General features: G+C 39.1%; 1 protein-coding gene across 50 annotated transcripts in view; it reads right to left on the reverse strand.

The window, feature by feature from the left end:
* Window positions 1–24,946, reverse strand: part of LOC127857616 (structural maintenance of chromosomes flexible hinge domain-containing protein 1-like) — a 157,546-nt gene that overhangs the window by 68,797 nt on the left and 63,803 nt on the right. For all 50 annotated transcript variants that reach the window (XM_052394142.1, XM_052394147.1, XM_052394127.1 and 47 more), the window contains exons 23-29: window positions 16,476–16,548; window positions 14,173–14,312; window positions 11,628–11,762; window positions 10,919–11,084; window positions 7,855–7,922; window positions 2,389–2,534; window positions 1,164–1,293 (exon numbers count right to left, since the gene is read on the reverse strand). In XM_052394142.1, the coding sequence (XP_052250102.1) occupies window positions 1,164–1,293; window positions 2,389–2,534; window positions 7,855–7,922; window positions 10,919–11,084; window positions 11,628–11,762; window positions 14,173–14,312; window positions 16,476–16,548 (858 nt within the window). The remainder of the gene's footprint in view (window positions 1–1,163; window positions 1,294–2,388; window positions 2,535–7,854; window positions 7,923–10,918; window positions 11,085–11,627; window positions 11,763–14,172; window positions 14,313–16,475; window positions 16,549–24,946) is intronic.

The following is a 24,946-nucleotide window of genomic DNA, read 5'->3' on the forward strand; positions in this document are numbered from 1 at the left end:
TGGTCATTACAACACACACATAGGGTAAGATCCAGAACAAACAAGACACTCCACATCTTCTTATAATGGTGGTCATTACAACACACACATAGGGTAAGATCCAGAACAAACAAGACACTCCACATCTTCTTATAATGGTGGTCATTACAACACACACATAGGGTAAGATCCAGAACAAACAAGACACTCCACATCTTCTTATAATGGTGGTCATTACAACACACACATAGGGTAAGATCCAGAACAAACAAGACACTCCACATCTTCTTATAATGGTGGTCATTACAACACACACATAGGGTAAGATCCAGAACAAACAAGACACTCCACATCTTCTTATAATGGTGGTCATTACAACACACACATAGGGTAAGATCCAGAACAAACAAGACACTCCACATCTTCTTATAATGGTGGTCATTACAACACACACATAGGGTAAGATCCAGAACAAACAAGACACTCCACATCTTCTTATAATGGTGGTCATTACAACACACACATAGGGTAAGATCCAGAACAAACAAGACACTCCACATCTTCTTATAATGGTGGTCATTACAACACACACATAGGGTAAGATCCAGAACAAACAAGACACTCCACATCTTCTTATAATGGTGGTCATTACAACACACACATAGGGTAAGATCCAGAACAAACAAGACACTCCACATCTTCTTATAATGGTGGTCATTACAACACACACATAGGGTAAGATCCAGAACAAACAAGACACTCCACATCTTCTTATAATGGTGGTCATTAGTGCCAAATTATTTTGCAATCCATAAAAAATGGCACAGTTATGGCTGACATAGGAATTCTTGCACAGACACACAGTTGTACCGACAAAAATACTGCTTTATGCCTCTTTTGTCTAAGATCCCTATATTCCCTTTACATCTCGGAATTAAATATTTGAAAAATAAGCTCATCAAGAGTGGAAATAGTTTAATTTTGTTTGATCAAATATATAATTTTCTTCAGTTTTCCTCAAAATTTTAACAAAATCTTGAATGCAAATATGTTTTCTATTGATTTTATTACTCTTTTTCTTTCATTGTGTTCAATAGCAAATGGACACCCTTATTTCAATATAACCTACAACAAAATTGTGCAGACAACCATTTAATTAACATGATACAAACTGGATCACTCACTGACTCCAAAGTGTTTCCAAACTTGTCTAGCAAAAACACATATATAACCCCTGGCAATGGATGACCTATCTGGATCTTGTTAGAGCCAGTCACACTGCAGCTCAGCCTTTGGGGATCACCTGCTACAGTCCTGAAATGAGAGGAATAGTTGAGCTGCGTTCTGAAAAAACTGGGCTTAATGCATGTATATAAAGTGTCATCCCAGATTAGCCTGTGCAGTCTGCATAGGCTAATCAGGGACAACACTTTCTGCTTTTATGGTATTTTAAGTTTAAATGAAGTCCCTTTTTACTGAAAATCTAGTTTAAGCGGAAAGTGTTGTCCCTGTTTAGCCTGTGCGGACTGCACAGGCTAATCTGGGAGGACACTTTACGCATATGTATTATGCCCAGTTTTCTCAGAACGCGACTCAATTTATTTGAGCCAAGTTCGGGGAATACTGGCTTATAACAAGAGCGTAAAGAGAGCATTTTGTCGTTTAAAGGAAATCCCTTCTAAGCAAAGATCCAGTTTAGGCGGAAAGTTTTGTCCGCACAGGCTAATCTGGGACAATACTTTACTCACATGAATTAAGCCTGTTTTCTTATAGCAAAATCATTTATTAGTTGGTTTATTTGTGCCATTGGATTTTTCACCCTTTTCAACAGTATTGAAGTCAGGTCAATCCAGTCAGTGTAACTACACATGCTTTCCTGGGCTACATGGTTTACCGGTATTAAGTGCACATACTTATGCCGGTAACTGCCAATTTTTTTCACCTAAATTCACCTAGTATTCACGTCAGCAAAACAGCAGTTTAGGAATATATTGGATATCAAAAATAAAGAAACACAGTTTAACGAAACTGTACATTATTCTGGCTACATGACTAATGTTCATGACCTTGCGATACGTTTATGTGTAAGGACTAGTGGACAAGCCAATTTTTATGAAGACAAGACGAGTCATATATTTCGGAAATAATTTTTGACACAAAATTACATGTAATTGTAAAGGTAGTGATACTTTACTAACATGTATGCTTTGCATGTCATTGACTTTAATAATATAGATAACCTTTGATTTGTTGCTTATATTTCTTTTCATCACCGATAGCATAACATTGTGTTATTTTTATTGAAGTTTATGTACTTGTTAGCAATCTTGAAATAAAATGTGTTGAAAACTAGAAAAAAAAAAACAGAAAAATATAGAAAAAAACACCCCCCAAATGAAATGCACCTACTTGAGCACAAATCCAAGCTCGAGCCCGGCTCCCTCTGCCACTGACACCTGACAGTACTTGAGCTCCGAGCAAGAGTTAGTGGCCTTGACCCCTGGTAGCTGACCTTTCATCAGAAGCTCCTTACTGGGCTTGGCCACCCAGTTCACCTGTCAGAGAGGGCGAGAGATAGGAATGAGTTAGTACTTCAAAAAGTGAAACCATGATGGGAAATAACAAGAGCACCGCATAACGGGTGCCATGCTCAGCTACGGATAAATGAAAGCTTGTCAGAATTTTATTTTTTTTAGAGGTCACAGTGACCTTCATCTTTGACCTAGTGACCCAAAAATGGGTGTTCCGTGTAATAATCATCAAGGTGCATCTACATATGAAGTTTCAAAGTTGTAGGTGGAAGCAATTTGATTTTAGAGCGAATGTTAACGTTTATGTTAAAGTTTTATATTAGAGGTCACAGTGACCTTGACCTTTGACCTAGTGACCCAAAAATGGGTGTGGCATGTAGAACTCATCAAGGTGCATCTACATTTGAAATTTTAAAGTTGTAAGTGGAAGCACTTTGATTTTAGAGCCAATGTTAAGGTTTTAGCACGACGCCTACAGCGGACTGCAGACGACGAGCTGGCTATGGCAATGCCTCGGGTTTTCTCCGAAAACGCCGAGCTAATAAAGGATGCTTCATATTGCAAATACCATTATAATAATAAATGACTTTATAGCTGTTAATTCTTTTTTCATCAGCAGCTCTCTATTGGGTTTGGCACCTCAATTCACTTATAAAAACAGGGAAAACATTAGCTTTGTTTTTGGAAAAGGGGCCATAATGCAAGTGCGTAAAATCTTATCCCAGATTTGCCTGTGCACTGTGCACAGTCTAATCTGCGACAACTCTCTCTGGTTTTATTAAATTTTGGGGCTAAATGAAGTCTCTTCTAAACAAAAAACAAGAGTAGGCAGAAAGTGTCATCCCTGATTAGCCTGTGCTGACTGTTCAGGCTAAGCATGGACTTTGCGCACATGCATTAAGCCCTGTTTTCCCCCATCAAGGCTCATTTTTAAGTGAGGTAGTACAATTTAAAAGTGATCCCGTCATTGGCAACTCACAGAGGATGCTTAATATTGCTATAACATAAATAATAAATTATTATTTAATACAAGGGATCTTTCCAAGGTTTGGTAAATTGATAAAATAGATAAAAGTTGTTTCAGAATCGCAAATTTTCGTTTTAGTTATGATATTTGTAAGGAAACAGTATTACTGAACATTTACCATAGTCCAATATAGCCATTATATGTATCTTTTGACGATTTGAAAACCTAAAAATTATAAAGCGTTGCAACGCGATACGATTGAATAATTTGGAGAGTTCTGTTGTTGTCGTTTAAATTTACTAAACTACGAAGATTGCTTATATATGGTATAAAATATTTAAACTGTGAACACCCGGCGGAATAGCTGAAAGGGCTAATGCGTTTTTACTTCAGACTAATTCCAGGACTCCTGGGGTCACTGGTTCCGGCTACTTTTTTTCCTTTGTTTTTCTTGATTTTTTACATGAGCTTTTAAGATCCAATGTTTACATTTATCAATATAAAGCATTTAATGACAAACTTCAAAATATGCCAAAATCTGTGAAAAGGCCCCTTTAATAGTATGATGGCAACAATGCGTTAGTACGATGATGACAGTGCGACAATACGATGGCGACAGTGCTATAGTACGATGGCGACAATGCTACAATGGGATAGTGCGATAATACAATGATGACAATTAGACAATACAATGGCAACAATGCGATAATATGATGACAACAGTGCGACAATACGATGGCCTCCGTGAGATAGTACGACGGTGACAATGCGATAGTGCGATGACGACAACGCGACAATATGATAGCGACAATGCAATAGTACGATGACGACAGTGCGAGAATACAATGGCGACAATACCAGGGGTGTGATTGAAGCAAAGTCAGAGGGAAGGAAAATTCTGTCGACTGATTTTGACTACGCAAATGGCGCGCATAACGCAATGACAAACCTTAAAACAGACATTAAAATAAACAACTTATTGAACTTCATAACAATATTTCTTTATAAAAACCTGTTAAACTTCACATTTAACATACTGAGGATGCAAAGTGAACAGTAGTCAGTATTTATTGTGATCAATAGCAGCAGTTTTTCAATATATTTAAATACAGTTAATGGACTAAATATAAAAAAACACACTTGAGTGTTCTTCTTGTGTGAATGATGTATTAAACTGAGTTAAAATTAATATTTTTAATTTGTTTACCTTTCAATATCTTGCATTTCACATTTTCACTCAGTTCAAGTCTATTTCAGTTATCTGAACAGCGTGACAAACATAATAAAGCAGAATATGTATATTAATCTGATTATACACAGACCCACTAACATATAAATCAAATCATGTTTGTCGGCATGCCTGTTTGTCTATTTCCATGTTCGAACGATACTCTTCTGAATTGTTTTACTTCGCGAGTAGACTAAACTCCAATTTGCAAACACTGGTTTCCATGACACAAATTCACTGAGCACATTTCTTAACAAAATATGTGTTGCTTGTATGTAAAACGTAGTCTTTTTTGTTCACAAACACATTTCATTTTTCTTATCAGACTAGGTGATGTCAGTCGTTTATTCGATTGCTATTTGTCATTTCAATAATCTTAATTTTCGCTTCAAAACGGCGCCATTTGCAAACGAATCAGCTAAGAAATACCAAACACATTTTTAGAAAACGATTTTAATTGACAGATTGGGAAATGACAGCCATTTATATTGCTCGTTTTAAAAATGCTTAATCAGAATCTACCCGTGTAAAATGCGGAGAGATTTCGCAGGCCGCGGATATTTCGGGCCGCTGATGAAATACGTCTGCGGAATCGGTGGTAGCCCCTCTCCCCCATATTTTTAAAAACGAATTTACGCGAATCTCAAAAGTGACCCCCGGATCCGCGGATAAGGGGAAAAATCACACCCCAGAATATGATAATACAATGATGACAGTGCGACAATACCATGGGGACAGTGTGATAGTACAATGGGGACAGTGCGACAATACGATGGCAAAAATGCGATAATACAATGACGACAGTGGGACAATACGATGGCAACAGTGCGAAAGTACGATGGGGACAATGCGATGATACGATGGCGACAGTATGATATGACTATCGAATTGTCGCCATCGTACTATCGCGTTGTCGCCATTGTACTATCGCGCTGTCCCCATTGTACTATCGCATGATCACCATCGTACTATCGCATTGTAGCCCTCTGGATTTTAATGTGTAACCATGTTGGCCCTAACGGTATACTATAGTTTTCCAACCCACTCTTTCCCTGGGTTATCTGGTTTACCCGTACTATGTGCATATTTTGATCACAATGATCAACAACTGCCCTACTTGAATTTGAGGTGAGTGGAGAATGGCTAGAGAATTTATTTTTCAAACAACTAGTGACCAACCCCTACACAAGTTTATGATTGCACTGGGTATCCTACTCTGAATCTCTATTTTTGAGCCAAGAGCTCTACCACCTCTGATAACTGACCCGAAAATGATATGGGCCTTGATCTGTGAAAAGGGGTTTAATGCATGTCCGCACGGGCTAATCAGGGATGACACTTTCCGCCGAAACTGCATTTGCTAAGAACAGACTTTCTTTAAACATAAAATATCATAAAAGCAGACTGCACAGACTAATCTGGGACACAACTTGATGCATTTAACCCCTTTTTCACAGACCACAGTGGATATATAAGTGATTTTGTACTTGTAAAATGTGACAATATGCTATTATGGAATTCTGCGAAAACTGAGCCTGCTCAAAACATAAGCATATGTTATTACTTATGATTTTAAAGCTATGATTTTATTATTTTCAATTTTATTTTCTGACGTATTGAATACTATGTTTTGTCATATAATAATTTTAGCACAGAGCTCAACGTCTCGAGTTAAAGGGGCCTTTTCACAGATTTTGGCATATTTTGAAGTTTGTCATTAAATGCTTTATAAATGTAAACATTGGATCTTAAAAGCTCCAGTAAAAAATTAAGAATAAAATTAAAAAAAGGAAAAAAAAGTAGCCGGTACCACGGCTCGAACAAGTGACCCCCGAAGTCCTGGAATTAGTCTGAAGTAAAAACGCATAAGCCCTCTCGGCTATTCCGCCGGGTATACACAGTTTAAGTATTTTATACCTTATATAAGCAATCTTCGTAGTTTCGTAAATTTAAACGACAACAACAGAACTCTCCAAATTATTCAATCTTTTCGCGTTGCAACGCTTTATAATTTTTAGGTTTTCAAATCATCAAAAGATACATATAATGGCTATATTGGACTATGGTAAATGTTCAGTAATAGTATTTCCTTACAAATATCATAACTAAAACGAAAATTTGCGATTCTGAAACAACTTTTTTCAATTTTGTCAATTTACCAAACCGTGAAAAGATCCCTTTAAGTGGCCTGAGGATGAAAGAAGTTACTTGCAAAATGTGACAACATGAAATAAAGAACAAAAGATTGCTAAGCAATATGGTCCCCTACCGGTGAAACTCCACCATTGTCAGTAAACATTTTTCTAAACAATATATTTGTTGCCATAGCAACCATAATTTTTGATGTAGGAACAAAATGAAATGACGTGCATAATCTCCATATTGCCATCTATTCATTTTTCAAGTTTCATTAAAAAATAGGAAGAACTTTAAAAGTTATTGCAGCATCCAGAAAAGTGTGACAGACAGACAGACTGACAGACAGACGGAAAGCAAACCATAAGTCCCTTCTGGTTTCACCAGTTATTATGATTTTAAAAGTATGACTCTAGGCTGCTTGATTTTATTTTTAACCATATTTAATGTTAAGTTTTGATCAAATAACAGCAGTTAGCATCAACCTATCTATTACTCTGTGAAAACGTAGCTTATCTTAGAGGTGTATCAGTATAAGTGTCTTGTTCTGTGAAAATTGGGCAAAATGCATGTGCGTAAAGTGTTGTCCCTGATAAGCCTGTGCAGTCTTCACAGGCTAATCAGGGACGTGATTAAGGTCGCCGTGGTGAAATGGATATGGTGTCCGCCTAGCGACCGGGAGGTCATGGGTTCGATCCCCACCGTGGGAGCGTTCTTTAGATCTCCCCCAAAGACACCAAGTACTGGTTCTAGGCCCAGGAAACGGACTCGAGAGCGTTTATATTAGCCTTAGGCTTTCGATGCAATCGAGCTAAAATAAATAGGTTTAAACTAATCAGGGACGAAACTTTCCCTTTTATGGTATTTTTAGTTTCAAGGAAATCCCTCCTTACCGATAATCAAGTTTAGGCAGAAAGTGTCGTCCCTGATCAGCCTGTGCGACACTTAATGCACATGCACTAAGCACAGTTTTCTCAAATAAGGCTCATTTAGTGCACAAATTCAGCTTATACCTTGATTTTACTGGCAAGTTTCTCTGTGATCTGCACCTCTCTTTCGGCTTCATCATACAATACAAACGCTGAAACGAAAGACTTAATGAGTGGCGTTGTGAGAAAACTGGGCATAATTCATGTGTGTAAAGTGTCATCCAAGATTAGTCTGTGCAGTCCGCACAGGCTAATCAGGGACGACACTTTCCGCCTTAATTGGATTTTTGCTAAGAAGAGACTTCATTTAAACGAAAAATGTCATTACAGCGGAAAGTGTCGTCCCTGATTAGCCTGTGCTAACTGCACAGGCTAATCTGGGACGACACTTTATGCACATGCATTAAGCCAATTTTTCTCAGAACAAGACACTAACGTTATTTCTACATTCACATAGGACAGGTGTCCACATGGAAACGATGCCCATACATAAAACTTTGTCTCAAACCACGATTTATTTACACACAAAAACCCAACCTGTTTATGGGCAAATTTGACATATGAACTTTAAGTGTGACATTGACCTTTATAGTTATAAAAGAGGTGATACACAAGGCACTCATGGTGATTTTGTTTGGCAAGTTATTATAAAATAGCATGATGAATGACAAAGAAGTGGTCTCGACAAGCTGATTAATGGCAAAATTTGACATCTGACCTCTAAGTGTGACCTTGACCTCTGAGTTGGGTAGACAGGTTTTTATGCCAAAATGCTGTCTGTTCCAATTGGTGATAAGCGCTTAGTCCTTTCAAAACATTATGATGAATGACAAAGTTTAAGTCATGATAAGTTGTTTAAAAGCCAGATTCAAAATTGAACTTCTTAGTGTGATCTTGAGCTTTGAGCTTGTGAGACAAGTATTACAAGCAGCACATCTTCTTATGATGGGTTTGTGCCAAGTTATTTAACAATAGCACGGCATAACGGATGCCACGCTCGGCTGCGAAAGCATGTCAGAATATTTTTTTCTTAAGGTCACAGTGACCTTGACCTTTGACCTAGTGACCCAAAAATGGGTGTGGCATGTAGAACTCATCAAAGTGCATCTACATATGAAGTTTCAAAGTTGTAGGTGGAAGCACTTTGATTTTAGAGCCTGTGTTCAAGTTTTATATTAGAGGTCACAGTGACCTTGACCTTTGACCTAGTGACCCAAAAATGGGTGTGGCGTGTAGAACCCATCAAGGTGCATCTACATATGAAGTTTCAAAGTTGTAGGTGGAAGCACTTTGACTTTAGAGCCTATGTTAAAGTTTTATATTAGATGTCACAGTGACCTTGACCTTTGACCTAGTTACCCAAAAATGGGTGTGGCGTGTAGAACTCATCCAGGTGCATCAACATATGAAGTTTCAAAGTTGTAGGTGGAAGCACTTTGATTTTAGAGCCAATGTTAAGGTTTTAGCACGACGCCTACGGTAGACAGCTGACAGCAGATGACGAGCTGGCTATGACAATTCCTTGGGTTTTCTCCGAAAACAGCTGAGCTAAAAATCCATCAATATATGGCAAAGTTACGGCTGAGTTAGGAATATTAAACCTGTTATATAGGAATGTTCAACCTGTTATATAGGAATGTTCAACCTGTTATATAGGAATGTTCAACCTGTTATATAGGAATGTTCAACCTGTTATATAGGAATGTTCAACCTGTTATATAGGAATGTTCAACCTGTTATATAGGAATGTTCAACCTGTTATATAGGAATGTTCAACCTGTTATATAGGAATGTTCAACCTGTTATATAGGAATGTTCAACCTGTTATATAGGAATGTTCAACCTGTTATATAGGAATGTTCAATCTGTTATATGGCCAAATTTGACATCAGACCTTAAATCATGACATTCAATCTAACAGCAGCAATTTAACAATCAAGTCAGCCAAGTACCACAACAAGCGATTTATTTGCCTAAATGTACTACAACAATTTTGCCTATATGAGAACAGTACCAATACATGGCAAATTGCGAAAAATTAGCATGAAACAGGGTTCGACATTAACTTTTTTTACAGCAAGACCGTCGGACCAGCTCCTCTTAAAATGTACTAGCCCGAACCGGATGTCTACTAGACCACAAATGACATAGCAAATGAACACTATTGTGTCATGTAACTGTTTAATCAGGATTTATCATTAAATAATCAGTGAACACCAAATTTTTTTTTGATGCATATAGTAAAACAATAAAATAAACTTTTTTTGCTTTTCTCTGTCAAATTCAATCCATGGGAATTGTCTCTATTTTCCATCTAGAATAAAATTGACGTTTTTGTGTTTCTTCATATTTACGTTTCGTGTCAGTTTAAGCGTCGGATTCTTTTTTATTAACTGATTTCTCAGACAAAAATCGGAACTTGAACAAAGCCATTCTTTAAATTTCATTCTCTTGTCGGCTACGCAAAAATGTTTACATTGACGATACCGATTTTCAATAGAAGTCGTAAAATCATGCTCTACAGTTTTACGACACTGCAGAAAATCATTAATATTCATGACAACTTGACCAATGGAAACAAGCAATTTCTGCAGGAAGCTCTCCTTTGCGTCTAAAAATAGCGATGAATCATGTGAATGCTCCGCGTTTATTTAAATACACCAGTTTTGTTTTAATGTAACTAACGGATACGACAGTAATTTTACACATTAAAAATAAAGGTTTTCACAGCAGTTAGTAATAGTTATATGAATCAGTATAGATTTTTTTATGTACGACCAGTCGGACAAGCTAGCCCGCAGTTTTACTAGCCCGACCACCGATCTTACTAAACAATGTCTGTCGGACGTGCCTTAGTGTCGAACCCTGTGAAAACCCCTGAAATTGGGAAAATTTGCAACACAAAATCTTCACATTTTGTATGCTTGTTACTCTATTTTACAAACCCATCTAAATATTATTTTACATGATTTTGTGCTGAAATTGAAATGTGCACTTTCCGAGTTTTTTTGTTTTATTTCCTTGCAGATAAAGCACTTTTTTGAAAGAAATTGAAAAAGCAATTTTCCTTCCTTTTGGGATATTTTTTAAAGCAATTGAAAACGTGCCTTAAAGAAAACATTAAAAAGAAAGAATCAATGCAACATACTCAATCCATCTAGCATCTCTCCAGCAGGTTTCACCACTTCCACGCTGTTAGTTATCAAGACTGGTTTGCCAGTGTCCGCATGAGGGTAGAACACTTGCAGATCCGACACCTTACCACTGGGAACCACAATCAGCCTACGCTCCAACGACTTAATGCCCTTTAAACCCTAAAAATTCAACAACCGGAAAATGGCATGTCCACAGCGGAACATTTCTTTCTATATAAGCTGTACAACAGTTTTTGCAAAGAATCCAGCTCTGACACCACCCCCAAAAACTTGAGTTTGATATCCGGGAATAAAGTATTAAAAAAAAATAATTTTTTACACATTATCAACCAGTCTATGATATATGTTAAAAATTCAACTGACTTGTAACCCAACTAACCATTATATTTTTACAAATTAACCCTCTGCAGCTGAGATGTGTATTTTCACACATCTGTAGTCCCTTCGAAAGTTACATTTAATTTAAGACCTTTCTTACTAGATTGAAGTTTAAAAGGCTTCATTTCCCACCTTGAGATACTGATGAGCAGCAAACAGCATAAAACCTGAACAGACTGTGACTTACTCGCAGGCTGTTCTGGTTTAATGCTGTATGCACATAGCCAATTTTTCTTTGCTTCTGAGTGGGAAAGGGTTAAACAATTCTAAAAATAATTCATATGACCCGTTTTACCTATGGTCAACATGATAAGATACACTCACCTGAACATCAAATTTCGCAGTGAGTTTATTTTCTTCCTTGACTTTCTTGAGCAGTATAGCCTCTCCTGTCATGTTGGCTCCCACATGAGTGATAGTGTCCAGGGAGTAGCTGGGAAGACCTGCCGCACCACTTAGCTACAGGTAGAATCAGTCAACAGTTTAAATATTTTAGTCTTGTTTGGAACTGTGATAATGAATCAATAATGTTATCTAAAGCAGTTCCATTAATACGTATATTATTTTCATTAACTGAAACTTGTTTTGGAACAACCGGGTTATAACCATGTGGGTAGTGTCATCAAAGATTAGCCTGTGCAGGCGGTACAGGCTAATATGGTATAACATTGTACGTACAAGCATTAAGCTGCATTTGTCAAGAGTGAGGCTCAATTATTAAACTGCATTTCTGACAACAATTCAGATATTACACACAACACTCTTGCCTGGGTTTTCCCCATTTCTACCTTACACACGACACTCTGCCTGGGTTTTCCCCATTTCTACTGTACACACGACACTCTGCCTGGGTTTTCCCCATTTCTACTTTACACACGACACTCTGCCTGGGTTTTCCCCATTTCTACCTTACACACGACACTCTGCCTGGGTATTCCCCATTTCTACCTTACACACGACACTCTGCCTAGGTTTTCCCCATTTCTACCTTACACACGACACTCTGCCTGGGTTTTCCCCATTCCTACCCTACACACGACACTCTGCCTGGGTTTTCCCCATTTCTACCTTACACACGACACTCTGCCTGGGTTTTCCCCATTTCTACCTTACACACGACACTCTGCCTGGGTTCTTCCCATTTCTACCTTAAACACGACACTCTGCCTGGGTTTTCCACATTTCTACCTTACACACGACACTCTGCCTGGGTTTTCCCCATTTCTACCTTACATACGACACTCTGCCTGGGTTTTCCCCATTTCTACCTTACACACGACACTCTGCCTGGGTTCTCCCCATTTCTACCTTACACACGACACTCTGCCTGGGTTTTCCACATTTCTACCTTACACACGACACTCTGCCTGGGTTTTCCCCATTTCTACCTTACACACAACACTCTGCCTGGGTTTTCCCCATTTCTACCTTACACACGACACTCTGCCTGGGTTTTCCCCATTTCTACCTTACACACGACACTCTGCCTGGGTATTCCCCATTTCTACCTTACACACGACACTCTGCCTAGGTTTTCCCCATTTCTACCTTACACACAACACTCTGCCTGGGTTTTCCCCATTCCTACCCTACACACGACACTCTGCCTGGGTTTTCCCCATTTCTACCTTACACACGACACTCTGCCTGGGTTTTCCCCATTTCTACCTTACACACGACACTCTGCCTGGGTTCTTCCCATTTCTACCTTAAACACAACACTCTGCCTGGGTTTTCCACATTTCTACCTTACACACGACACTCTGCCTGGGTTTTCCCCATTTCTACCTTACATACGACACTCTGCCTGGGTTTTCCCCATTTCTACCTTACACACGACACTCTGCCTGGGTTCTCCCCATTTCTACCTTACACACGATACTCTGCCTGGGCTTTCCACATTTCTACCTTACACACGACACTCTGCCTGGGTTTTCCCCATTTCTACCTTACACACGACACTCTGCCTGGGTTTTCCCCATTTCTACCTTACACACGACACTCTGCCTGGGTTTTCCCCATTTCTACCTTACACACAACACTCTGCCTGGGTTTTCCCCATTTCTACCTTACACACAACACTTTGCCTGGGTTTTCCCCATTTCTACCTTACACACGACACTCTGCCTGGGTTTTCCTTATTTCTCCCTTACACACGACACTCTGCCTTGGGTTTTTTTTTCCCATTTCTACCTTACACACGACACTCTGCCTGGGTTTTCCCCATTTCAACCTTACACTCGACACTCTGCCTGGGTTTTCCCCATTTCTACCTTACACACGACACTCTGCCTGGGTTTTCCCCATTTCTACCTTACACACAACACTTTGCCTGGGTTTTCTCCATTCCTACCTTACACACAACACTCTGCCTGGGTTTTCCCCATTTCTACCTTACACACAACACTCTGCCTGGGTTTTCCTCATTCCTACCTTACACACAACACTCTGCCTGGATTTCCCCATTCTTTCTTAAGACACAACATTCTGCCTGGGTTTTCCACATTCCTACCTTACACATGACACTGCCTGGGTTTACCCCATTCCTACCTTACAAAAGACACTCAGCCTGGGTTTCCCCCATTTTTACCTTACACACCAAACTCTGTCTGGGTTTACACCATTCCTACCTTACACATTACATTCTGCCTCAGTTGTCCCCATTTCTACCTTACACACTACATTCTGCCTGTGTTTCCCCCATTCCTACCTTACACACAACACTCTGCCTGGGTTTCCCCATTCCAAACTTACACATGACACTCTGCCTGGGTTTTCCCCATTCCTACCTTACACACGATACTCTGCCTTGATTTACCCCATTCCTACCTTACACACGACACTCTACCTTGATTTACCCCATTCCTACCTTACACACGACACTCTGCCTTGGTTCAAGGGATGTTGGGTTGCCAGAGATGTCCAGGGCCTGTACTCGGAATGCTGGGGACGTTCCATTCTCCACAATCTGATCATCCTCTGGACTCACACTCAGGGACGCTACTGGGCCTGCCAGAGAGGAGGGATAGCATTAAATTTTACCCCACAACTACAAAACTTACAAATCTTAATAATAAGACTCACTTAACCCCTTTAACCCTCAGACAAGCATTATGGAGGATTTGAAATGTTTACACAGAAACAAACTTAACATATTGAAGTTAAAAAGATTCATTTTGGAACATAAGATACAGATGTATAACAAACAACATCAAACCTGAATAACCTGTGAGAAACTACATACATTTTCACTTTTCCGTTTGAGTAGGAAAGGGTTAAAATATTGAACAATGAGAATGGTTGTTACATTTGATCAGTGATTTGATAGACCAATAAAAATGGCTGTTACATGTGATCAGTTATTTCATTGACCAATCAGAATGGCTGTTACATGTGTTCTGTGATTTTATTGACTTAATTAATTAAGACCAAATTGAGCTGAAATCTGCTCCTAGTCATGTCGCCTGGGGCTATGTAAAGCCTGAGGAATGCAAAACATATTCATCATGAAATCAACAGAACTTGTTCACATAATTTAGTAATTAAATGCAAGTACTGCTGACATTAATAAAAGTAATCTAAACAGATTATAAAAGCAAGAAAAACAAGGCTATTGTCAAGCAATATGGTCCCTCCACCATTTTCAGAAATTCCACCATTTGCAGAATATTTTTTTAAGTTTTGTTGGTTGCCATAGCAACCACAATTTTTGACATAGGAACAAAATTAAATGACATGCATAATATAATGTCCATACTGCCATCAATCAATGTTGCAAGTTTCATGAAAAAATATTAAGAACTTTTAAAGTTATTGCAGGATCCAGAAAAGTGTGACAGACAGACAGACTCACAGACGCAAAAAACGCAAACCATAAGTCCCCTCCGGTAAAACTGGTAGGGGACAAAAAGTTGAAATAGAAAATTTGCACAGGCAATGATTCAAACTCGGTTCCTTTGAGAGTGAAACCTGACAAGCAACCACTCTGCCATTTAGACTTTGTTGAGTTATTTATCATGTTTGTCATGAGAATATTTTCCAAAATTATTGATTAAAGAATTACCAACGCTTTATTATTGTATAGGTTGTGAATAATGATACTCTATAAACAAATGATTTTTCTATTATATATTCTATTGTTTATTGTGTTTTTAATTATTTCTTTCTTTTCTTTGTTCATTTTGCCAATCAGTGCACAGGTCCTTTTTATGCAAAATATGTATTAATATTTATATATATTGGCATATATTAAAAGTTCACTCTAAGTTTGAGTTTGACAACATTTATAATCTAATCACCTGGATGAATGAAAAAAAAAGAGCTGTCAGAGGACAGCGAGCTCGACTATTCAAGTGCTTGACAGTATAACGTAAGCCATCATGGAGAGGGGGGGGGGGGGGTTGTATAATGTGGGTGTGTGGTCATTTAATAGATGATCTTTCAAAGATAAGGAAAAAAAATATTTATTTTTTATTGGGGGGGGAGGGGGGTTCTGGGGTGGGGCATTGGGGATGGCTTGGTTGGAGTGCATTGTGGTATGTCAGGTAAGTGTTGTTTTGTCAAAGTAAGAATCAAATGTGATCATAAATAAAGAAGTTATGACAATTTAAGCAAAATGTTCAATTATCTAAGTATAAAAGGGGCCATAATTCTGTCAAAATGCTCGATACAGTTGTCTGCTCTTGTTTATAGATTGGGTTCATGTTGGTAAAGAAGTATGCAAAATATAAAAGCAATATGTCAAAGGACATAGGAAATATTTGATCTAGTACGCAAATTTTAACATTTGCACGCTAACGCTAACAGAAACGCTAACGCCGGGTTGAGTAGGATAGCTCCACTATATATATTTCATACATTATGTCGAGCTAAAAAGGAACATTATTTTCAAAAGAAAAATCTACTTTCATTTTTTGTGAAATTTTAGTTTTTTACTTTGAATGGCTAATGTAAACAAAAAACATGAAGAAGACTGATACGACGCAATGGCATTGTTAAGGTTTGTTTATAATATCTATAAATTTAAAAAAAAATTATGCTAAGTGAATCAAAATATTCAAATATCGTGATGTGTTTATGTAAACAGATCTGCAATGGCAGACACAAACACTAGAAGATTTTACAAGATGATATAGCATTTAACAAAAGCAAATGATGATTAATGAAGGAGACCTGGCAATAGTCGTATCTTCAACACCTGGGAGAAGTTATTCAGTTCTGGTACAGAGATACTCAGGTTGAAACTCTGAAAAACAAACAAACACAAGATTAGCTAAATGGCTAAAGCGTATATATTTATGATAAGAGAATAAAGGAACCTATTATTTCTACCTCATTCAAAAATCTGTTTCAGCCATCTGATTTGTTAACACTTCAAAGGAAATGTATTACCCTCAAAGCAAACAACCCCAAAAATAAATGAAAGCCCTTAGCACAAAATAATTATGAACTTCAAGTTTGAACTTCCTGGCTTCTGACTTTTTTAAAGATTTTATCAAGGTCCTTGTAAAGATTATTACTTGACATAAACAAGAAGATAACAGATTGTACAGACTTAAACCATGCTCTGAAGGGCAATAACAGTGATATTTTTTACAAATTTTCTCATCCGAGTCCTCAGATGCGATAACTTGCAAATCTATGAGTCCACGAATTGAAGGAATGAGTCCAAATATTAAACGATATTATTTTTTGAGAAATGTTAATGCATTTATGGGACTCACATCATTTGAGTCCAGGACACAGGACACGCAGGTAAAAAAATCACTGAATTACAGTCATGTTTTTTTCCCACGTAGTGTTTTTAAAGCCCATTTGGACACGTTTCTATCAGTAAAATTTTGGACTTCCCACTTGCAAGTGATGGATATTAGAAAGCTTAAGTATTTTTCTGAAGGGTTGAAACATCAGTGACTGAAATTACCAATGAAATAACTAGGATTAATCTCCAGCTATGCTAGCAATGTGATTATGAGTCCCATACTGCATTGTCAGCTATATTCAAGGGTATAATAACCCAGGAATGTGTGATCGTGGCATGTGACTATGAGTCCCATACTGCATTGTCAGCAATATTCAAGGGTATAATAACCCAGGAATGTGTGATCGTGGCATGTGACTATGAGTCCCATACTGCATTGTCAGCTATATTCAAGGGTATAATAACCCAGGAACGTGTGATCGTGGCATGTGACTATGAGTCCCATACTGCATTGTCAGCTATATTCAAGGGAATAATAACCCAGGAATGTGTGATCGTGGCATGTGACTATGAGTCCCATACTGCATTGTCAGCTATATTCAAGGGTATAATAACCCAGGAATGTGTGATCGTGGCGGTTATGTGACTATGAGTCCCATACTGCATTGTCAGCTATATTCAAGGGTATAATAACCCAGGAATGTGTGATCGTGGCGGTTATGTGACTATGAGTCCCATACTGCATTGTCAGCAATATTCAAGGGTATAATAACCCAGGAATGTGTGATCGTGGCGGTTATGTGACTATGAGTCCCATACTGCATTATATTCAAGGGAATAATAACCCAGGAATGTGTGATCGTGGCGGTTATGTGACTATGAGTCCCATACTGCATTATATTCAAGGGTATAATAACCCAGGAATGTGTGACTATGAGTCCCATACTGCATTTTATTCAAGGGTATAATAACCCAGGAATGTGTGATCGTGGCATGTGACTATGAGACCCATACTGCATTATCAGCAATATTCAAGGGTATAATAACCCAGGAATGTGTGATCGTGGGCGGTCATGTGACTATGAGTCCCATACTGCATTATATTCAAGGGTATAATAACCCAGGAATGTGTGATCGTGGTGGATATGTGACTATGAAACCCATACTGCGTTGTCAGCTATATTCATGGGTATAATTACCCAGAAATGTGTGATCGTGGCAGATATGTGACTATGAGTCCCATACTGCATTGTCAGCAATATTCAAGGGTATAATAACCCAGGAATGTGTGATCGTGGCATGTGACTATGAGTTCCATACTGCATTGTCAGCTATATTCAAGGGTATAATAACCCAGGAATGTGTGATTGTGGCATGTGACTATGAGTCCCATACTGCATTGTCAGCTATATTCAAGGGTATAATAACCCAGGAATGTGTGATCGTGGCATGTGACTATGAGTCCCATACTGCATTGTCAGCAATATTCAAGGGTATAATAACCCAGGAATGTGTGATCGTGGTGGATATGTGACTATGAGTCCCATACTGCATTATATTCAAGGGTATAATAACCCAGGAATGTGTGATCGTGGCGGTTATGTGACTTCGAGTCCCATACTGCATTGTCAGCTATATTCAAGGGTATAATAACCAAGAAATGTGTGATCGTGGCAGATATGTGACTATGAGTCCCATACTGCATTGTCAGCAATATTCAAGGGTATAATAACCCAGGAATGTGTGATCCTGGCATGTGACTATGAGTTCCATACTGCATTGTCAGCTATATTCAAGTGTATAATAACCCAGGAATGTGTGATTGTGGCATGTGACTATGAGTCCCATACTGCATTGTCAGCAATATTCAAGGGTATAATAACCCAGGAATGTGTGATCGTGGCATGTGACTATGAGTCCCATACTGCATTGTCAGCAATATTCAAGGGTATAATAACCCAGGAATGTGTGATCGTGGTGGATATGTGACTATGAGTCCCATACTGCATTATATTCAAGGGTATAATAACCCAGGAATGTGTGATCGTGGCGGTTATGTGACTATGAGTCCCAAACTGCATTGTCAGCTATATTCAAGGATATAATAACACAGGAATGAGTGATCGTGGCAGTTATGTGCTAATGAGTCCCATACTGCATTGTCAGCAATATTCAAGGGTATAATAACCCAGGAATGTGTGATCGTGGCATGTGACTATGAGTCCCATACTGCATTGTCAGCAATATTCAAGGGTATAATAACCCAGGAATGTGTGATCATGGCGGTTATGTGACTATGAGTCCCATACTGCATTATATTCAAGGGTATAATAACCCAGGAATGTGTGATCGTGGTGGATATGTGACTATGAGTCCCATACTGCATTGTCAGCTATATTCAAGGGTATAATAACCCAGAAATGTGTGATCGTGGTGGATATGTGACTATGAGTCCCATACTGCATTGTCAGCTATATTCAAGGGTATAATAACCCAGGAATGTGTGATTGTGGCAGATATGTGACAATGAGTCCCATACTGCATTGTCAGCAATATTCAAGGGTATAATAACCCAGGAATGTGTGATCGTGGCATGTGACTATGAGTCCCATACTGCATTGTCAGCAATATTCAAGAGTATAATAACCCAGGAATGTGTGATCGTGGCATGTGACTATGAGTCCCATACTGCATTGTCAGCTATATTCAAGGGTATAATAACCCAGGAATGTGTGATCGTGGCATGTGACTATGAGTCCCATACTGCATTGTCAGCTATATTCAAGGCTATAATAACCCAGGAATGTGTGATCGTGGCATGTGACTATGAGTCCCATACTGCATTGTCAGCAATATTCAAGGGTATAATAACCCAGGAATGTGTGATCGTGGCATGTGACTATGAGTCCCATACTGCATTGTCAGCTATATTCAAGGTTATAATAACCCAGGAATGTGTGATCGTGGCGGTTATGTGACTATGAGTCCCATACTGCATTATAATCAAGGGTATAATAACCCAGGAATGTGTTATTGTGGCGGTTATGTGACTATGAGTCCCATACTGCATTATATTCAAGGCTATAATAACCCAGGAATGTGTGATCGTGGCGGTTATGTGACTATGAGTCCCATACTGCATTGTCAGCTATATTCAAGGGTATAATAACCCAGGAATGTGTGATCGTGGCGGTTATGTGACTATGAGTCCCATACTGCATTGTCAGCAATATTCAAGGGTATAATAACCCAGGAATGTGTGATCGTGGCGGTTATGTGACTATGAGTCCCATACTGCATTATATTCAAGGGAATAATAACCCAGGAATGTGTGATCGTGGCGGTTATGTGACTATGAGTCCCATACTGCATTATATTCAAGGGTATAATAACCCAGGAATGTGTGACTATGAGTCCCATACTGCATTTTATTCAAGGGTATAATAACCCAGGAATGTGTGATCGTGGCATGTGACTATGAGTCCCATACTGCATTGTCAGCAATATTCAAGGGTATAATAACCCAGGAATGTGTGATCGTGGCGGTCATGTGACTATGAGTCCCATACTGCATTATATTCAAGGGTATAATAACCCAGGAATGTGTGATCGTGGTGGATATGTGACTATGAAACCCATACTGCGTTGTCAGCTATATTCAAGGGTATAATTACCCAGGAATGTGTGATCGTGGCAGATATGTGACTATGAGTCCCATACTGCATTGTCAGCAATATTCAAGGGTATAATAACCCAGGAATGTGTGATCGTGGCATGTGACTATGAGTCCCATACTGCATTGTCAGCTATATTACAGGGTATAATAACCCAGGAATGTGTGATTGTGGCATGTGACTATGAGTCCCATACTGCATTGTCAGCTATATTCAAGGGTATAATAACCCAGGAATGTGTGATCGTGGCATGTGACTATGAGTCCCATACTGCATTGTCAGCTATATTCAAGGGTATAATAACCCAGGAATGTGTGATCGTGGTGGATATGTGACTATGAGTCCCATACTGCATTATATTCAAGGGTATAGTAACCCAGGAATGTGTGATTGTGGCGGTTATGTGACTTCGAGTCTCATACTGCATTGTCAGCTATACTCAAGGGTATAATAACCAAGAAATGTGTGATCGTGGCAGATATGTGACTATGAGTCCCATACTGCATTGTCAGCAATATTCAAGGGTATAATAACCCAGGAATGTGTGATCCTGGCATGTGACTATGAGTTCCATACTGCATTGTCAGCTATATTCAAGTGTATAATAACCCAGGAATGTGTGATTGTGGCATGTGACTATGAGTCCCATACTGCATTGTCAGCTATATTCAAGGGTATAATAACCCAGGAATGTGTGATCGTGGCATGTGACTATGAGTCCCATACTGCATTGTCAGCAATATTCAAGGGTATAATAACCCAGGAATGTGTGATCGTGGTGGATATGTGACTATGAGTCCCATACTGCATTATATTCAAGGGTATAATAACCCAGGAATGTGTGATCGTGGCGGTTATGTGACTATGAGTCCCAAACTGCATTGTCAGCTATATTCAAGGATATAATAACACAGGAATGTGTGATCGTGGCAGTTATGTGCCAATGAGTCCCATACTGCATTGTCAGCAATATTCAAGGGTATAATAACCCAGGAATGTGTGATCGTGGCATGTGATTATGAGTCCCATACTGCATTGTCAGCAATATTCAAGGGTATAATAACCCAGGAATGTGTGATCGTGGCGGTTATGTGACTATGAGTCCCATACTGCATTGTCAGCAATATTCAAGGGTATAATAACCCAGGAATGTGTGATCGTGGTGGATATGTGACTATGAGTCCCATACTGCATTGTCAGCTATATTCAAGGGTATAATAACCCAGAAATGTGTGATCGTGGTGGATATGTGACTATGAGTCCCATACTGCATTGTCAGCAATATTCAAGGGTATAATAACCCAGGAATGTGTGATCGTGGCAGATATGTAACTATGAGTCCCATACTGCATTGTCAGCAATATTCAAGGGTATAATAACTCAGGAATGTGTGATCGTGGCATGTGACTATGAGTCCCATACTGCATTGTCAGCAATATTCAAGAGTATAATAACCCAGGAATGTGTGATCGTGGCATGTGACTATGAGTCCCATACTGCATTGTCAGCTATATTCAAGGGTATAATAACCCAGAAATGTGTGATCGTGGCATGTGACTATGAGTCCCATACTGCATTGTCAGCTATATTCAAGGCTATAATAACCCAGGAATGTGTGATCGTGGCATGTGACTATGAGTCCCATACTGCATTGTCAGCAATATTCAAGGGTATAATAACCCAGGAATGTGTGATCGTGGCATGTGACTATGAGTCCCATACTGCATTGTCAGCTATATTCAAGGTTATAATAACCCAGGAATGTGTGATCGTGGCGGTTATGTGACTATGAGTCCCATACTGCATTATAATCAAGGGTATAATAACCCAGGAATGTGTGATCATGGCGGTTATGTGACTATGAGTCCCATACTGCATTATAATCAAGGGTATAATAACCCAGGAATGTGTTATTGTGGCGGTTATGTGACTATGAGTCCCATACTGCATTATATTCAAGGGTATAATAACCCAGGAATGTGTGATCGTGGCGGTTATGTGACTAAGAGTCCCATACTGCATTGTCAGCTATATTCAAGGGTATAATAACCCAGGAATGTGTGATCGTGGCGGTTATGTGACTATGAGTCCCATACTGCATTGTCAGCAATATTCAAGGGTATAATAACCCAGGAATGTGTGATCGTGGCGGTAATGTGACTATGAGTCCCATACTGCATTATATTCAAGGGAATAATAACCCAGGAATGTGTGATCGTGGCGGTAATGTGACTATGAGTCCCATACTGCATTATATTCAAGGGTATAATAACCCAGGAATGTGTGACTATGAGTCCCATACTGCATTTTATTCAAGGGTATAATAACCCAGGAATGTGTGATCGTGGCATGTGACTATGAGTCCCATACTGCATTGTCAGCAATATTCAAGGGTATAATAACCCAGGAATGTGTGATCGTGGCGGTCATGTGACTATGAGTCCCATACTGCATTATATTCAAGGGTATAATAACCCAGGAATGTGTGATCGTGGTGGATATGTGACTATGAAACCCATACTGCGTTGTCAGCTATATTCAAGGGTATAATTACCCAGGAATGTGTGATCGTGGCAGATATGTGACTATGAGTCCCATACTGCATTGTCAGCAATATTCAAGGGTATAATAACCCAGGAATGTGTGATCGTGGCATGTGACTCTGAGTCCCATACTGCATTGTCAGCTATATTCAAGGGTATAATAACCCAGGAATGTGTGATTGTGGCATGTGACTATGAGTCCCATACTGCATTGTCAGCTATATTCAAGGGTATAATAACCCAGGAATGTGTGATCGTGGCATGCGACTATGAGTCACATACTGCATTGTCAGCAATATTCAAGGGTATAATAACCCAGGAATGTGTGATCGTGGTGGATATGTGACTATGAGTCCCATACTGCATTATATTCAAGGGTATAATAACCCAGGAATGTGTGATTTTAGCGGTTATGTGACTATGAGTCCCATACTGCATTGTCAGCAATATTCAAGGGTATAATAACCCAGGAATGTGTGATCGTGGCATGTGACTCTGAGTCCCATACTGCATTGTCAGCTATATTCAAGGGTATAATAACCCAGGAATGTGTGATTGTGGCATGTGACTATGAGTCCCATACTGCATTGTCAGCTATATTCAAGGGTATAATAACCCAGGAATGTGTGATCGTGGCATGTGACTATGAGTCACATACTGCATTGTCAGCAATATTCAAGGGTATAATAACCCAGGAATGTGTGATCGTGGCGGTTATGTGACTATGAGTCCCATACTGCATTATAATCAAGGGTATAATAACCCAGGAATGTGTGATCATGGCGGTTATGTGACTATGAGTCCCATACTGCATTATAATCAAGGGTATAATAACCCAGGAATGTGTTATTGTGGCGGTTATGTGACTATGAGTCCCATACTGCATTATATTCAAGGGTATAATAACCCAGGAATGTGTGATCGTGGCGGTTATGTGACTAAGAGTCCCATACTGCATTGTCAGCTATATTCAAGGGTATAATAACCCAGGAATGTGTGATCGTGGCGGTTATGTGACTATGAGTCCCATACTGCATTGTCAGCAATATTCAAGGGTATAATAACCCAGGAATGTGTGATCGTGGCGGTAATGTGACTATGAGTCCCATACTGCATTATATTCAAGGGAATAATAACCCAGGAATGTGTGATCGTGGCGGTAATGTGACTATGAGTCCCATACTGCATTATATTCAAGGGTATAATAACCCAGGAATGTGTGACTATGAGTCCCATACTGCATTTTATTCAAGGGTATAATAACCCAGGAATGTGTGATCGTGGCATGTGACTATGAGTCCCATACTGCATTGTCAGCAATATTCAAGGGTATAATAACCCAGGAATGTGTGATCGTGGCGGTCATGTGACTATGAGTCCCATACTGCATTATATTCAAGGGTATAATAACCCAGGAATGTGTGATCGTGGTGGATATGTGACTATGAAACCCATACTGCGTTGTCAGCTATATTCAAGGGTATAATTACCCAGGAATGTGTGATCGTGGCAGATATGTGACTATGAGTCCCATACTGCATTGTCAGCAATATTCAAGGGTATAATAACCCAGGAATGTGTGATCGTGGCATGTGACTCTGAGTCCCATACTGCATTGTCAGCTATATTCAAGGGTATAATAACCCAGGAATGTGTGATTGTGGCATGTGACTATGAGTCCCATACTGCATTGTCAGCTATATTCAAGGGTATAATAACCCAGGA

Source organism: Dreissena polymorpha, chromosome 14, assembly GCF_020536995.1.
Source record: "Dreissena polymorpha isolate Duluth1 chromosome 14, UMN_Dpol_1.0, whole genome shotgun sequence".
In the NCBI taxonomy this organism is placed as follows: domain Eukaryota; kingdom Metazoa; phylum Mollusca; class Bivalvia; order Myida; family Dreissenidae; genus Dreissena; species Dreissena polymorpha.